The sequence below is a fragment of the Meleagris gallopavo genome, unplaced genomic scaffold (assembly GCF_905368555.1).
Source record: "Meleagris gallopavo unplaced genomic scaffold, MGAL_WU_HG_1.1 scaffold_47, whole genome shotgun sequence".
NCBI lineage: Eukaryota > Metazoa > Chordata > Aves > Galliformes > Phasianidae > Meleagris > Meleagris gallopavo.
Genome location: NW_028147059.1, coordinates 1 through 15794, shown reverse-complemented (window position 1 = coordinate 15794; position 15794 = coordinate 1). Strand labels below are relative to the sequence as shown.

At 49.5% G+C, this 15794-nt stretch overlaps 2 protein-coding genes and 1 pseudogene across 2 annotated transcripts; 1 reads left to right on the top strand and 2 right to left on the bottom strand.

Moving 5' to 3' along the window:
* Window positions 1-302: 302 nt before the first annotated feature.
* Window positions 303-5194, bottom strand: LOC146541871 (olfactory receptor 14I1-like). Its single transcript, XM_085215459.1, has 3 exons — window positions 5092-5194; window positions 616-1011; window positions 303-334 (listed from the first exon to the last, which is right to left on the bottom strand). The coding sequence occupies exons 1-3, from the start codon at window positions 5192-5194 to the stop codon at window positions 303-305; spliced, it is 531 nt and encodes a 176-aa protein (XP_085071585.1).
* Window positions 5195-9189: 3995 nt separating this feature from the next.
* On the top strand, window positions 9190-10285 carry LOC146541870 (olfactory receptor 14J1-like). Its single transcript, XM_085215458.1, has one exon. The coding sequence runs from the start codon at window positions 9214-9216 to the stop codon at window positions 10144-10146; it is 933 nt and encodes a 310-aa protein (XP_085071584.1). The 5' UTR covers window positions 9190-9213; the 3' UTR covers window positions 10147-10285.
* Window positions 10286-10348: 63 nt separating this feature from the next.
* On the bottom strand, window positions 10349-11822 carry LOC146541869 (syncytin-A-like; annotated as a pseudogene).
* Between the last annotated feature and the right edge of the window lie 3972 nt (window positions 11823-15794).

The window sequence follows — 15794 nt, the reverse complement described above, 5'->3', positions numbered from 1 at the left end:
TAAAGGCCGTTTGAAATTTCCCCAAATTTGTAAAAACCCCATGCTGAGCATGTTACTGATGCCGAAGCAACAAAACCCCAAACAGTTTCCTGAGAGGGTCCTTTAGCACCTGGTTTCTCATGCTGTAGATGAGGGGGTTTACAGCTGGAGGCACCACTGAGTCCCCAAATGACACCACCAGGTAAAAGGGTGGGGTGGAGACGGATGGGGGCTTCAGGTAGGGAACCCTGCCAGTGCTGAAAAAAAGGGAGACCCCGGCCCGGTGAGGGAGGCACGTGGAGAAGGCTTTGTGCTGTCCCTGCTCAGAGGGGAACCTCGCCCCGGGCCCGAAGATCTGCACATAGGCCCCAACAATGAATATAAAAAAAGCAAAAAAGATTAAGGGGGTAAAAAAAATAAATCCAAATTCTCTAAGGTAAAAACCAGAGCAGGAGAGCTTAAGGATCTGAGCAGTTTCACAGAAAAAAAGATCCACAGCATTGCCTTGGCCCAGAGGCGTTTTGGGTGTGTTGGCAGTATGCAGCAGGGAATGGAGAATCCCCCCGGCCCAGGCAGGTGCAGCCATGGGGGGACAAGCTCTGCTGTCCCTAAAAGGGGGATAGTGCAGGGGCTTGCCCCTGGCACCCCCGCGGTCATAGGACATGATGGTGAGAAAAGAATACTCTGCTGATATCAGAAAGACAAACAGAAAGGTTTTGGCAGGACATCCCGCATAGGAGATGTCCCCGGTGTCCCCCCGGGCATTGGCCCTGGGTTTGGGGGGAGTGGTGGGGGTGCAGCCCAGGGCGAGGAGGGCGAGGTTGAGCCGGAAGAAATCCTGGGGGGTGTGCAGGCGGTGGGGGCAGGCTACGGCTGTGCTGATGAGGCCCCCGCCCCGGGGGGGAGCCCGGTAGATGCCCCGCAAAAGCCCGAAGTGCGGGAGCTTCCGCTGCCGCGTGTCTGCCAAAGCCCCCAGGAGGAAACCCCGGATGGAGCTGCTTTTGGGCATTTGCTGCCTCTGGGCCCCCGGACCTGTTCAAAGAGAAAAAAAGTAAAGGGGAAGTCTTTCTAGGTGTGGAGTGCTCTTCCCGCTCCTTTATGTGATCTACTTTTTATGACGTTGATTTTTCCATGAGCGACTCTGCATTTTTTATCTCAGTAAAGCAGACTTCCCCCTATGGGTACATGGGAAAACGTGGTGATGGTGTGGGGTCAGGCTTTCTTTTCAAAATGTATCAGATAAAATCACTTCTGATGCAGAAGTGCTGATCAGCATCTGCCCCTTAATGCCAAAAATATGGGGGGAAAAATTTGAAGTTCTAGGAATCACTTTTTCCTACAAATTCTCCTCCTGCTCACCCCCCCCAAGGACTGTTCCCCAAAGTCTGAACAGCTGTAAGACCTGAGAGGCAAAGGGATTCACTGCAGCTTAGTGCAGGGAAAGGGGAGCGGGCTGGGTTTCTTTCCAACTGCTCTGAGCTTGATTGCTTTGCAGATGAAAGAAAATTGTTTCCCCATAAAAATTTGAAGTCTGACCCAGCTCAGAAAACAGGAGCCCAGCCCATCACTGTGCATTCACCCATTCTTAAAGTACTTCAGCCCCGCCTCATCCCCACACATCTTAAAAAAGCCACCAAACCCTGTTTTTACCAACCCTCAGCATTTCCATATTGCGTTTTTCTTTTCCCCGCACTTTGATCTCCTGACTAGGGGAAAAAATTTCATCCTGAAGGTCAGCTCACAGCTCTGAAGGACACCTCAGGGAGATGTGTCCTCATGATGGCTTCTCATTAAGGGAAACCCAGCTCCTTCCCAGCCTCACAGACTGCCCACAGCCCCAGGCAGTCGCTGTGCACTGCAGAGGGTGATGGACACGTGCCTGGGGAGATGCTGCTCTGCTCTGCTGGAGCTCTCCCTGCAGAAGAGGTGGTTCATGCATCAAACCCCCCGGTCATGTGGGCAGAGGTGTTTCTAGGTAGGAGCTTGCTTAGGGAAAAGGCTCTGCACTGGGGGGAATATTTCCCTGATCATATCCCTGTGGCCTGCAGATTTTCATCCTGGGGAGCTGTTTTCCTGTCATTTCCCTGACTGAGCATACAGACCCAACCCCAAATCTCTGCATTCCTATTTGCTGCCCGACCCCCCCCCATCTGCAGGGCACTATCAAAGTCTGTGTTTGTTTTTTCAAGGAAAAAAGGGAACCTAAGAGAACCCCAAAGGGTTTTTAAAAAGAAAAAATTTTTTAAAGGAAAGCAGAGGGGAAAAATTCCCTTTAGGGTTTTCCCTTGATGTGCCCTCGGGGCTGTGCTCTGATGCTGCAGCAGGGAACCCTCAGCTGGAAAAGCTCTTATTCCATGATAAAGAAAAACAGGGTGTATGCAGCCTGATCTGCAACAGGATGTGCCAGATTTGGGGCCCCCCTTTGGGAAAAAGTTTGCATTACCTAGAGTGAGAGACTTACCGTTTCAGTGGCTGAAAGCAAAGCTCCTGCAGTGAGGTCGCAGCCTGCTCCCCCCCCAAACATCCTGTACTCCCTCTCTCCTTTCTCTTCCATCTTCATGTCACCTGCAGAACGTGCCCCTGGAAAAAATGCACAGCACAGGGGAGCTGCTCTTTGTCACAGCTGTCCCTCTGCAGCACTGCCCACTTTTTGGAGCTCCCCGTGTCCCCGGAGCCCGGCCAATAAAAGCGGCAGAGGATGTCATTTCTAACCCCCCCCCCCACAAAAGCCCCCCCCCTTCCCCTGAGGTGTTCCTGGTCTCCATGGAAGCTCCCGAAAAAACAGCATTATGATTGTACTTTAAAAAATTCTGAATTAACCACAAAAAGTTCAGTGGACAGTGACCAAACCCCGGGTATGGTTAGTCCTACCAGGGAGTTTTCTGAAACAAAAAGGGGACACGGACCCGGGCAGGGAGGGGTGGACTTCCCCTGTGCAGGGCAGTGATCCAGCTGAGGCAGTGCAGGCATCTCATCCCTAGATGGAAATCCTATGCCCGAATGGGATTCAGCTCCCCAAATCCCCAAGGTTTCAGGGATTCCCCTGGTTCAGTTCAGATGTGCACAAGGAGTTCCCTGCTTGTGAGCCCCGGCTCTGAGTCCTTGATCCTTCAGCAGGGGGTCAGTTTCTCCCACACAGAGCCTGGGTGATGACCAAGGTGCCCGGGGTGCTCCTGGATGTGTGCTAGTGCTTTAAAGGGGTGTGGGAAAACCCTGAGATTTACACCCCCTTCCCCCGGGTTTGCTGAGGGCCCGAGAGGGGAAAGAGGATTTCCCCCCCCTCCTAAACGACAAAAGAACCCTGCGTTTAGGGCCCCCAAATGACCTTTTTTTACCTGTCTCCATGGCACGTGCGATTTTCCAGCTGGCTGAATGACTGAGCTCACAAAAGGATCCAGATCTTCCTTTGTTTTTCTCTGCTGCATATTCTGGATCTCAAGGCATTTCAAAGCTAAAACACATCTTTATTCTTCAGCTGAAGAAGCGTCCCTTTCCTAGGGGCCCCCCCGTGAGGGGGATCAGAAGCAGCCTGGTGCCACCCCCGCCCCCTGGGCTGCCCAACACCCTCAAATGCAGCTGCAAATGCAGCACAGGGCCTTCAGGAAAGCCCTGCCCCGGAGTGTTTGTGCTGCTTGGAAAAACCTGAGCCCCCCAACAGATCTAATGACTGTGTGCCCCCTTCTGAACACAAATACCATAGATTCACAGTGCAGCTCGGCTAAAACAATTTGGGGTTCCAAAAGAGGATGTTTTCTTCTTTCTTTTTATACTGATAAAAAAATTTTGACATGATGAGAAAGAAATATTTGTACTTTTTCAGGTCTAAGATATTGTTTGCCCCATGGGGATAGATACAGTTAAATGGCTTCCACTACTGGACTGTAGCACAAGGGGGATACAGAGAATTTTCCATGGATGAGAAGGGGGACATAGAAGGGCAACTGTCCTCTGTGTAAAAGCACTGAGCTCTTCCTGGGGACTGCAGAGAAGACAGTCAGAGTGAAAGCAATTGGCAAAAAGGGGAGACCAGTAGTGTCTGTTCCAGGTTTCCTGATCAGGAAGAGCAAGGGGAAGGTGCCCTCTGCAGACAGATGGGAGCCTCACGTTGTCAGGGCCTTTTCCCCCTTGGGGGTTTTTTTCACCCCACTATCTGCTGCAGGGCGCCCCCGGGGAAAGCACCACCCAGGAGACCCCTGGTGAGAAAAGCTGGCAGCTTCTTGAAAAAACCATGGAGGAACCAAAGAGGAGAGGTGCTCTGCTGGATCTCAAACTCCCCGGCAAGGAAGGGGTGGGGGGGAATATAAATGTAAAAGAGAATCTGGGCTGTAGTGGCCATGGGATGGTGGAGCTGTGGAGTCTGAAGGGAGGGAAAAAGGCAACCACGTTTTCATTTCAGGAGAGCATACCTTGGCTTCTTCAACTATCTGTTGGGTACAGAACAGCAGGGTAAGGCTCTGAGGATAATAGGGTCAAAAAATGTGGGAAATATCTGAGGATCTTGGCTTCCGAGCAGAATAAGTCCTTTCCAAGGAGGTGGAAACCAAGTAAAAAAATCAGAATTCAGGTATGACTGGGAAAGAGGGTCTTGGTCAATCCCAAACACGACGGAAGGGGGCCGGAGGTGGAAACGGGGAAAAACTGGCAACAATTCAGAGATTTTGCCCCGCGTACCTGCTGAGGTGAGTATAGGAACTTTTGAGTTAAAAGAAAAATGAGTGTGCCCAGGCATATCACAGACAAGAAGGGCTTGCAAAAAATTGTAGGTGACAAAAGGAAGGCTAGGGGGAATGTGGGCCCAGCATAGAATGGGGCGGGGAACCTGATGAGACAGGATGTGGAATAGTCTCTGATATTATTTTTTTTCCGACCTCACTGTTTTTCAGTTGGTCTGGGCTTCTTGGAAACCCAGGGGCCAGAGACAGGGGGGAAATGTTGTTGCAAGGCAGATGTGCTGTTGGTGAAAGAGGAGGTGAAAAAGGAATACAAAAGCACCCCGGTTCGCGTTTTGGAAGAGGTAAAAAAATATTGTAGGATTTTAGAGTGGTTTGGGTTGGAAGGACCCCCAAATTTTCTGCATTTTCCCCCCCCTTTTTTTTTGGAGGGCTGTCACACCGTAGATCAGGATGCCTGGGGCCTTGGGGGTCTTGAACATCTCAAGGGGGGCATCCCCATCGTCTCTGGGCTGCCTGTTCCCCACCAGCTCCATGCCTCCCATCATGATCCATGGAATGTTGAAAATTCCTTCCAAATGTTGAATTTAAAATTTTTTTGTTTATTATCTTTCATCCCTTTCCTATTCTTGAAAAATGATGTAAGAGGTCTTTTCGATCTTTTTTATTTGAACAAGACAATGGCTAGGAGACGGGGGAAAGGGATAAAGCAGAGTAGTGCCCCCACATTTCAGATCCCCCAACAGATGATGTCTGAAAGCGAGAGTTGTTAAAATGTTAACACTTTCCAACTTCAAATATTCTCATGTGTCATCTCTGTTTTTAAGCTGAAAACGCTCACTTTTGAGGGGATATTGTGTTCTTTTTATTTATTTTTTTATTTATTATTCCAAAAAGGACAGTGTTTTCCGGACTGTGTTTGCGGACCAGATGTTTCAGGTACAGGGGGACAGACAGTGGTGCCAGTGCCAATGCCTTGGGACTAATGCCCAGCGTCCCCCGCTGCTCTGCCCTGCTGCGTATCTGATGTCCCCCCTCCTCCAGGTGTCTCCAGTTCTCCTAAAACAAAAACCATGCTTCGGGCATGTTTTCAGCAGGCCCCCTGGGGAAATGCTCTTCCCACTGCTCTCCAGATTTCCCCATCCTTTGCTCCTTGTTCACTCAGTCCTCCTGCTATCTGGCTGATCTTTTTCCCCCGGGAGATTTTTGGAATTTGCTCCAGCTCTCCAAAATCTGATGGACTCTTTCCTCAACCCCTTAACTGTGATTTTATCTATCCCTTCCTATCTTTGTCTAACTCATTTCTTGTACAACTGTTCCCCGTGAAAGTCAAACCTCATTAAAAACAGCTTGGAAAAGGGATGCAGTTGACCACTGGGTTTTTTTGTTCATTCAATTAAATCACGTTTTCTACTGTTCGTTGGTAAAAAAGAGAAATTTTCATTGCTCATGTGCAGCGGGGTTTCTGAGGAAAGCCCAGAAGAGGTGGTGCAAAGGAGGTTTAACACTGAGCGGGTGACTGCAGAGGAGAAGAGTGATGTGAGGAAAAGTGCTGCGAGTCCCATGAGGCTAAAATGACTAGAAAAGGGGGGGGGAAGCTGAGGAGGACATTTGTGCACACAGTGACAGAGCATATTTGGGGACATCTTGGATCAAAAACGTAAGGTGCTGTTTTAACTTCTTGTTTAAACCTGACTATAAAAAAAAAATAAAAAAAATTTTTAAATGCCCCCCATTCCTTTCCTCTTTAAGCTCTCTCCAGATACCTCTCCAGTTTTTTGTGCAAGTTCTGAACCCCTGAAGAAGGTGAAAGGGGGCCACAAGGGAGGGGGGGGCTCTTCAGGTTGTAATGGGCCCCAGGGGGCATTTGCTGCTGAGTCCATCAACCTCCAGTGCACAGAGAAGACTGCATGAAGTGCTCCAGAAGACCAAGTCAGAAGGAACAGTGAAGTTTCTTGGAGTATTAATGGGCTCCACTGAGGGCCGTTCATAAGCAAGCTTCCCTAGGGACTTGTTAGAGCAGATAATTGGAAGCCCTGATTACAGGCAGACCAAGGCCCTGGGATGGTGGCTGTGATGCGGAGAAAAGCCTCCTTTGTCTTGTGAAGCAGGAAGGCCAAGGCCTGATGCCCAGAGCCTTGGCAGGGAGATCGTGTCCCTCCTGCTGGCTCAGGGCCCTTCCTGGGGCAGTGGGATGGAGGTTTGTGTGATGTCAAATGAAAGAGCAGGGGACAGCAGCTGCCAGACTCTGCATGGGGTGCAAGGATGCCGTGAGGCCCAAGTCCCATGTGGGCAGTGTGTCTCATCCCAGGATGCGGGATGTGAGAAGGGCCCAGTCTGAACAAGCAGTCAATCACAACAGATCTTTGAACTGCAGATCTCTCAGGTCCAAGGTTGAGGCATCATTTCCTCATTGGGACGTATGGCTCTGAGGATGGCATATGTGATGCTGACATCCAGAGCTCCTTTTGGATCCTGCACTTTGGCCACAAGAACCACACACAGCGCTACAGGCTTGGGGATGAGTGGCTGGATGTCTGCAAAGTGGAAATGGACCTGGGGGTGTTGGTTGATGCTTGGCTGAACACGAGCCAGCAGTGTGCCCAGGTGGCCAAGAGAGCCAACGGCATCCTGGCCTGCAGTAGAAATAGCATGGCCAGCAGGAGCAGGGAGGTGATCATCCCTCTGTACTCAGCACTGGTGAGGCTGCACCTAGAATATTGTGTTCAGTTTTGGGTCCCTCACTGTAAGAAAGACCCTGAAACGTGTCCAGAGCAAGGCAACAAAACTGATGAGGGGTCTGGAGCACAAGTCTTTGAACTGAAGGCGCATGGCTGGGGAGCGCACCCACACACTGCCAGGCAGCGAGCAAGGGAGAGATCCCAGGACAACCTCCCGTGACTTAACTTCCCCTCTGAACTCAGAATCCTCTGGGGCATGCAGTTCTTCTTCTCTGCTGAGAACGAGGCGTTCAGAACAGTCAGTCCACAGAACTGGAGTATTAACTCTTTAATTCCCTGTGCTTTACATGATGTTATGATGTGGAATATCGATAACAAGAATCATACAACCATGACACCAGATGAGGCATTTGCAGCTTTGCTAGGCACATAGGATCTGTTAGGATGAACCATACTTCTGGAATCAGTTTGTCTAGTGGTGATTAATTCATCTGACTTCAAAGCTCATTTTGCAGAGGTGACCCTGTTGTCCATCAGGAGCTGCCAGCCTCAGAGCCCCAAGGGCATCTCCAGGGGAGCAGTGAGGAAGAGAAAATGACATCCTCTGCTGCTGAGCTGGGCCGGGCTCCTGGGACACAGGGAGCTCCTACAAGTGGGCAGTGCTGCAGAGAGACAGCTGTGCCCAGGAGCAGCACTTCTGCACAGCACAGCCTGCAGGTGACATGAGGACAGAAGGGAAAGGAGAGAGAGATTTCAGGATGCGTACAATGTGAGCAGAATGTGAGCTCAGTGCAGGAGCATTGCTCACAGCCTTTGACAAGGTAAGACTCTCACTGCAGGCCATGCAGCTGTTTTTAATAGAGGGGTAACTAAATCTGGAATATCCCATTGCAGATCAGGCTGGAGGTACTCCATGTTTCTTGATCATGGAAAAAGACCTGCTCCATCTGAGGGCTTCTGTGCTGCAGCATGAGAGCACAGCCCTGAGGGCTGCGTGTGCCAGGACGGCTGCAGGCTGTGCAGCCGGGGCTGCAGCCGGGTGCCCAGGGCTGTCGTGCAGAGCAGGTCCCTGCTGTGGCCCAGGGGCTGTGTGCCGGGGCAGGGACTCTGCCGCCTGCCAGGCTCAGCACTCAGCTGCCCGGGGAGCTGCCCAGGGCGCTGCGGGGAGACGTGTGGGGGGAAGGAGCCCCCCAGCACCGCAGGGCAGGGCAGGGCAGGGCAGGGGCCTTCTGCTGCCACAGCTGCTGCCTGGGGCAGGGGGATCACAGCTACACTGCATGCCAGAGTGTTTCCAGATGCACTTTGCGAGAGGAGAGACAAGGCAGGGATTTTCCTTTTCTTTTTCTTCGGGAAGGGAAAGAGTTGTAGACAGAATTCTGAAAGGAGCTCTTCTCTGGGAATCCTGAGTTGTACATTTCTCATTCTGCTGTTAAATGAACAATCTCCTGAAGTGCTTTCAACATTTCCTCTCCCAAAGGACAGCACCAGCTGAAATTATTGTCATTTTCTGCAACAGTTGCATGTACTTATCCTGCAAACAGGCAGCTTTCTCTACCAGAAATTTAAATACACAGAAGTTGAGCTGGTCACTTTGTATGCAGACAGGGTAAAGACATGAGACATGGAAATTGCTTGTAAGAGTAAAATATCCAGGCAGCTGAGATATGATTAGGGAATGAAAAGAAATAAGAGCCCCTTATGCTTCTACTTCTTAAGGTATGGTAAAGCTCATTAAAATAATCTCCCGTGATGGTGTTAAATGAACATTTTCCATGTACATAGAAAAACTTCTACATAATGATGGGAAGAGTGTCTGTGCAAATGGTCTTGACTCATCATTATCTTCTGCACTGTGCACAGGACTCCATGCCCAGGAACTGCAGATGCCCAACAGCAGCTCCATCAGCGAGTTCCTCCTGCTGGCGTTGGCAGACACGCGGCAGCTGCAGCTCCTGCACTTCTGGCTCTTGCTGGGCATCTACCTGGCTGCCCTCCTGGGCAACGGCCTCATCAGCACAGCCGTAGCCTGCCACCACCGCCTGCACACCCCCATGTACTTCTTCCTGCTCAACCTCGCCCTCCTCGACCTGGGCTGCATCTCCACCACTCTCCCCAAAGCCATGGCCAATGCCCTCTGGGACACCAGGGACATCTCCTACTCAGGATGTGTTGCCCAGACCTTTCTATTTGTCTTTCTCATGTCAGCAGAGTATTGCATTCTCACCATCATGTCCTATGACCGCTATGCTGCCATCTGCAAGCCCCTGCACTATGGGACCTTGATGGACAGCAGAGCTTGTGCCACCATGGCAGCAGCTGCCTGGGCCACTGGGGTTCTCTATTCCCTGCTGCACACTGCCAACACATTTTCACTGCCTCTGTGCCAGGGCAATGCTGTGGATCAGTTCTTCTGTGAAATCCCCCAACTCCTCAAGCTCTCCTGCTCTGGTTCTTACCTCAGAGAATTTGGACTTGTTATATTTAGTGCCTCTGTGTTTTTTGCTTGTTTTGTATTCATTGTTGTGTCCTATGTGCAGATCTTCAGGGCCGTGCTGAGGATGCCCTCTGAGCAGGGACGGCACAAAGCCTTCTCCACGTGCCTCCCTCACCTGGCCGTGGTCTCCCTGTTTCTCAGCAGTGCCACATTTTCCCATCTGAGGCTCCCATCACTTTCCTCCCCATCCCTGGTCCTGGTGGTGTCATTTCTGTACTCGGTGGTGCCTCCAACACTGAACCCCCTCATCTACAGCATCAGGAACCGGGAGCTGAAGGATGCCCTCAAGAAACTATTTATATATGTGTTTTCTCAGCATTAGTTATATCGTCATCAACTTCACAGGAGTACCACCAACTCAAAAAAAGCTAGAATGGCATCACGTAATATTTCAATTCTTTTTCCTTCTTTATTTTTAGTTTTTACTCCACTTAAATAATATGATTCATTGATATATCCCATCTGCTGCGGATAGCGTCCTAATCAGATTGTTCTCAAGCGGGGAAGCACGACAGTACTCAATATGAGTGATCAAGCTTCATTTTATTGCTGCACACACAGAGTTTATATATGATTCTACTACACATGTGTTCACCTACTATTGGAGCACAAGGTGGGCGTCTAGGTGGGCTGCCTAGCTTTAACCAATGCTCAGCCAGCATTCACCCCTGCCACTGAGCTCATCCGCTTATCAGCCCCCCACATATCCACAGAGCATAGCTGCGTATGTAGGCCTGCTGTTTAAGGCCTGCTGTTTACAGGCTGCCCAAGGATGTTGTACCTCCTATCTTAACTCCTAATGCTTTCTCATGAGAATGCACCCTGTGCTGCCGCACTAGTTATGCTCGTACACAGCCTCATGTCTGCCCTGCTCTCGCAGCCATTTCCCAACAATTCCCCCTTTTTCTTTTTGCACGAGCATAACTTTCTGTGTGACTTTGTCAATACTCCTCATTATACAACTATATACTAAAAGTGTAAAAGCACAACTAGAATAAGCAATAGCCAACGCAAGCCTTCTTTGATTAATGCTGTGAGCCACGGGGACAGTCCTCCAAATAGGGATTTTAGCCAATCATCAAATGGGTTTTTGTCAATTTGAATCTTTTGCGTATGTCTCTTTAACCATTGAAGTTGTTCATGTATGGACTGACTATGGTCTGAAAGGTTAAAGCAACACATTCCCTCAAAGTCCTCACAGCCATGCCCTTGTGCTAAAAGCAGAAAGTCAATTGCCGCGCGATTTTGTAGCAAAGCGTGCCTAAGACTATTCATATCAGATAACATAGATGTCAGAACTAAGGTGGTCTCGTTAGCCTGTTTCGCTGACCAACATGCTAGGTTTTCTAACTGTTTTAACGCTCGGGCTGCAGCTACGCCTGGTGTGAGAACCGAAGCGAACACCCGGGCAGTAGCTGACCATAAATCAACGTTATCGTTGCAATCTGGTGTCAGGCGGCGTATACTCCGCTGTTGCCTGGCCTTATGCAGACCAGAGGCGACATTAAGCCACTGACGATGTTGGGGAGCGAACAGTGCTAATTGTCCAAGATAGCAAGGTCCTCCTTGGACATTGGCAGGAATGCCTGCCCAAGTTCAGTCACCGCATATTAAAAATACACCCGGGGGTAAGGCCTTAGCCGAGTCATTATTCCACAGCGCATGTTGGGAATCATCTTCGGAAAAGCTTGCTCCATATCCATACCACGGTCGTAGGTTACCTCCTTCCCCGGTTTGGTTGCTGTAACCGCAATATGCCCCCCATACCGAGAATTCCTGTTCGTTATGGGGGGAGACCACCGTCCATCCTGTTGTGTCGAAAAAAGGGTTATCCGCATAATCCCACAGTCGCTTAAGGATACTTGCTTGAGCACTAAGGGCCTGGTGCGATCGTCCGAACCAAAAGCATGTTTGATTCCATCCCGCTGAAGCGTTTCCTATTGCCTGGGAACCCAGGAGATCCAGCTCTTGGGGGTCCCATGGCAAGGAGACACTTAGTCATTCTATCAAGCATGCACTTTGTTCTGAAGTGCTGTTAACGGAAACACAGATTATGTCTTACGTATCCTTGAAAAGCTCATAAACAGCCGTTCCAGCACCTTTATGTCTGGTCTCTCCCCCTTTTTCTTTTTGCACTGCGTCAGTGCACCCAGCAGTTGCCCGTGGCCACTTAGGATAGTGATATCTATGGGGAGAGATGGTTCACAGCGATCAACGGCCTGTGTCGCAATAAGATGCCCAAGAGTTTCGATAAGATGCTGCTGCTCTGTAGTCACCGAAACGCAGGCGGCAGGATCGGTGCCCTTTAGTACATTGAGATTGTCACTGAAGATACCGACAACTTCTACCATGCTATAGAACACTAATTATATTAATAATACAATCATTATAACTCAATCAAGGCCTCAATTGACAATACTGTTAGTGTGAGAAAGGAAACAAGTCAAACATAGTATCATGACAAGAAAAGAAATCTTTAACTGCTAAAAAGAACAAACACGTGTTTGGTCTGCAGCCCAACTTTCTGCAACCTGGAAATAAATCCTGGAGGGACCCATTCTGTGTTAATCTCTCACTGCCTTGAAAGAGATCTTCAACTTTAATGTATTCTGATATATTGATTTTGAAAGACCACTAAGATTTGTACAACAGATGCTTTTAGAGTGCTCATGGTTATACCTCTAGCTAATAGAGAATTCATAGTTGGGCAACTTTTGCATGCCAGATAGAACTATGGGCATTATTATTTACAGACCCTCGAGAACCAACAATCTGCCGAAAGAGAGAGATAAAAAACATGGTGGTGGCGAATGCGATAGGCAGTGCGAGCAGGGCATCCCCTGCTTCAAGGTGCACTTTTCCTCTCTCACCCACCCCAGATTCTCTCTTGCTTTTATTCTTCTCAGGGTCCGAAGGGTATTTTCCATTTGTACACTGCATCTGCATGGCCAGTGCATGATACAGAGGCCAAATGGAACACCCGCTTTCAAAATAAACTATCAAGGTTAACATTCTTAGCGTGCACCTTTGTCTCAGGTGCTGCATGATCATATTTTAAATTCCTGATTAGTGGGATGAAAGAGAGTTAATCATTCTATAATATAGGGCCATCCCTTTGCCTGGGATTCCTTTCCAGGTTTTGTCTTAGTGCTACTAATACATTAAAATAGCTATTTCCATAGATTCCAGCATTGGTAACATTAAATCCCGTTACTATAACATTCAATCTGTTATTAAAATAAAAATTAAAAAAACACACAACCACCATTACTACTGTTGCTATTTGCAATACAACAAGTTACAAAGCAATAAGAAGCACACAATCCCAATCATTATGAGTTCATGGTCGTTTCAAACTTGGTTTCAGACTTTCTCATTGTTTCACATCTTTTTCTTCCCTTTTTTTTTTTCTTTTTTTTTTTTTTTTTTCCCTCAAGTAAGCGTTTTACAGTACCAATAACTATACTATACTAATAGTTATAATACCTACTCCCAGCAACAGCCCTTGGTATAAGGACAACTAAAGCTACCCGTGTGTTTAGAGTGGATGTCATGCATGTCCTGTGGAGTAAGCAGAAAAGTTAGAATCATTGAGAAACAGCATCCCTTCAAAACAAGTTTGGAAGGGATCAGTGGCAGAAACAAGCGCTAAGCAGAGGTTGGTCCGGCCTGCTGATTTAGCGCAGGTGACCCACATGTGTTGCCGCGGGTTGATTTGGTGTGGTTCAGGTAGTGCTTCTGCGCCAAGGGTGAACACTGCGAGCAGGAATCCAAATAGGGTCATCATCTGAATGATGCAAGGTTATAGGAGGTACTGGTGAAGCTCCTCGGCGGGTCAGAGGCGGGAGCAGCGCAGCGAGCGTCAGGGGCGGAGCGCAGGACATCAGCGTCACGGCGGGGCGGAGGGTAGGAGCGGCGCGGCGAGCGTCAGGGGCGGAGCGGAGGGCGGGAGCGGGATGAGCGCCGGAGGCGGAACCGAGGGCAGCGGCGATGGGGGGGGTCGGAGTTTCTCTTCCCCACGGTCAGGGGCGGGGTCGGAGCCGCTGATCGAATCCGGACCAGGGCTGCCCGCTGCACGGAGGGGCAGCGGCAGGGGTGGGAGGGAGGGCGATGGCGAATAGTCGGAAGAAAGTGTTCCTTGTCGAATTTGTTTAAGCCCTTCCATTGTCTGGTGCCAAACAGATAAAAGTTTAGCAGTCGTTCTATCTTTAGTAATAGAAGCCTCCCGGAGTTTTGCACCAATTTCGTCCCAAAGTTCACCATAAAAAGAGAATGCAGTTTTCAGAAATTCAGGGACATTTTTGCTTAACCATTTGAGAAAAGTAATTAATGCTGAGGTAGATACAGGCTGATTCTGAAACGTTAAAACTAACTGTAAGGCTTCAAGATGTACTTGCTGCTCCTTTGTTAGTGAACTCCCCATAGTTCCGACTGCTCACCCCCCATCCGGCAGAGCGGTGCGGGCGCGCGAAACGATTTCTCCGCAGTTCAGTCGGGCGGCGCTGCCGGATGAGTCGGTGGAGCAACAGGCGCTATCGGTAGGACAGGACCCGCATACAGATTTCCAGATTACGTGACCGCTCTGTTAATATTTTAACCTCACAATCCAGTTTTTCCAGCCCCTCATCCTCACTTTCTTCCTCTATATCGTCCCTGGGGGGGGCAGACGGGATCGCTGAAGCCCCTGCCTGCGAGAGGCCGTAAGTGCGGAGCGGAACTGGTCCTCCCGAGGAGGGTATCGGAACGTAATCCCCCCCGACCTTTAAGCGCCCAGCGTCTTCGGGCAGACTTTCTAACTGGCGCAAAGCTGAGGCAGCTTCCTGCCGTTCTAACCTATACCTCCTGATACAAGTTATCACATCTCTCCAGGGCTTCATTAGTTTTTTAGCCCCTTTGTTGTCATCAATTACCTTATACCAAAGGACATCCCCTAACTTGTGCCATTCCTTCTCTCCTAGAATATCCTGAGAACGAGCAAAGAACTCTTCCCCTTTACCATAGGCTAGCAACCCAGGCAATTGCTTTAGAGTCACAGACTCTACCCCTCGCTTCTCTAAGAAGCATCTTAAAAAATCTAGGGCTACCTCACTTTCCATGGTGCACTGCAATCCGCGTCTCACCGCACGCAGCGTTCACTGTCATCGGAGCTCCGTTCCGTGCCCTCCGGATCCCGTGCAGACCCCTTTTGGTCGGTCTAGGCGATGCTGCCCCCCGGCTCGGCCGCTGCGATGCCGGTGCGCTTGTCCGTCCGCTCCCAAATCAATCTTCCATCAGGTCCGTCCCTGTTCGGGCGCCAATTGCCGCGGATAGCGTCCTAATCAGATTGTTCTCAAGCGGGGAAGCACGACAGTACTCAATATGAGTGATCAAGCTTCATTTTATTGCTGCACACACAGAGTTTATATATGATTCTACTACACATGTGTTCACCTACTATTGGAGCACAAGGTGGGCGTCTAGGTGGGCTGCCTAGCTTTAACCAATGCTCAGCCAGCATTCACCCCTGCCACTGAGCTCATCCGCTTATCAGCCCCCCACATATCCACAGAGCATAGCTGCGTATGTAGGCCTGCTGTTTAAGGCCTGCTGTTTACAGGCTGCCCAAGGATGTTGTACCTCCTATCTTAACTCCTAATGCTTTCTCATGAGAATGCACCCTGTGCTGCCGCACTAGTTATGCTCGTACACAGCCTCATGTCTGCCCTGCTCTCGCAGCCATTTCCCAACACCCATCTACTTTTTTTTTTTTTAAACTTCTTAAATATTTATTGTGCTTCAAGGACTAGGCTGTTTGAGAAGATTAAACCCCCCAACTCTGTCTCTCTCTTTTCTTTCACTTCTCTCATAAGGATGTGAAGTAACACAAGGCTTGCTTTGATTTCTGATAACATCACAAAGTTTAGCTGCACATAGAAATAGTGCAGTAGAAGGTGATAGAATCAACCTGCCACACCTCCCCATATTTATGCC

Bases quoted from the DNA above. Each gene is read 5' to 3' on its own strand.
- LOC146541870 (XM_085215458.1), top strand. From the start codon at position 9,214: ATGCCCAACAGCAGCTCCATCAGCGAGTTCCTCCTGCTGGCGTTGGCA.
- LOC146541871 (XM_085215459.1), bottom strand. From the start codon at position 5,194: ATGGGAGGCATGGAGCTGGTGGGGAACAGGCAGCCCAGAGACGATGGG. The intron at 1,012-5,091 runs GTGTGACAGCCC...CTCTTTGAACAG, and splicing joins CCCAGGCATCCTGATCTACG to GTCCGGGGGCCCAGAGGCAG. The intron at 335-615 runs GCAAGCCCCTGC...GCCTATGTGCAG, and splicing joins TGACCGCGGGGGTGCCAGGG to ATCTTCGGGCCCGGGGCGAG.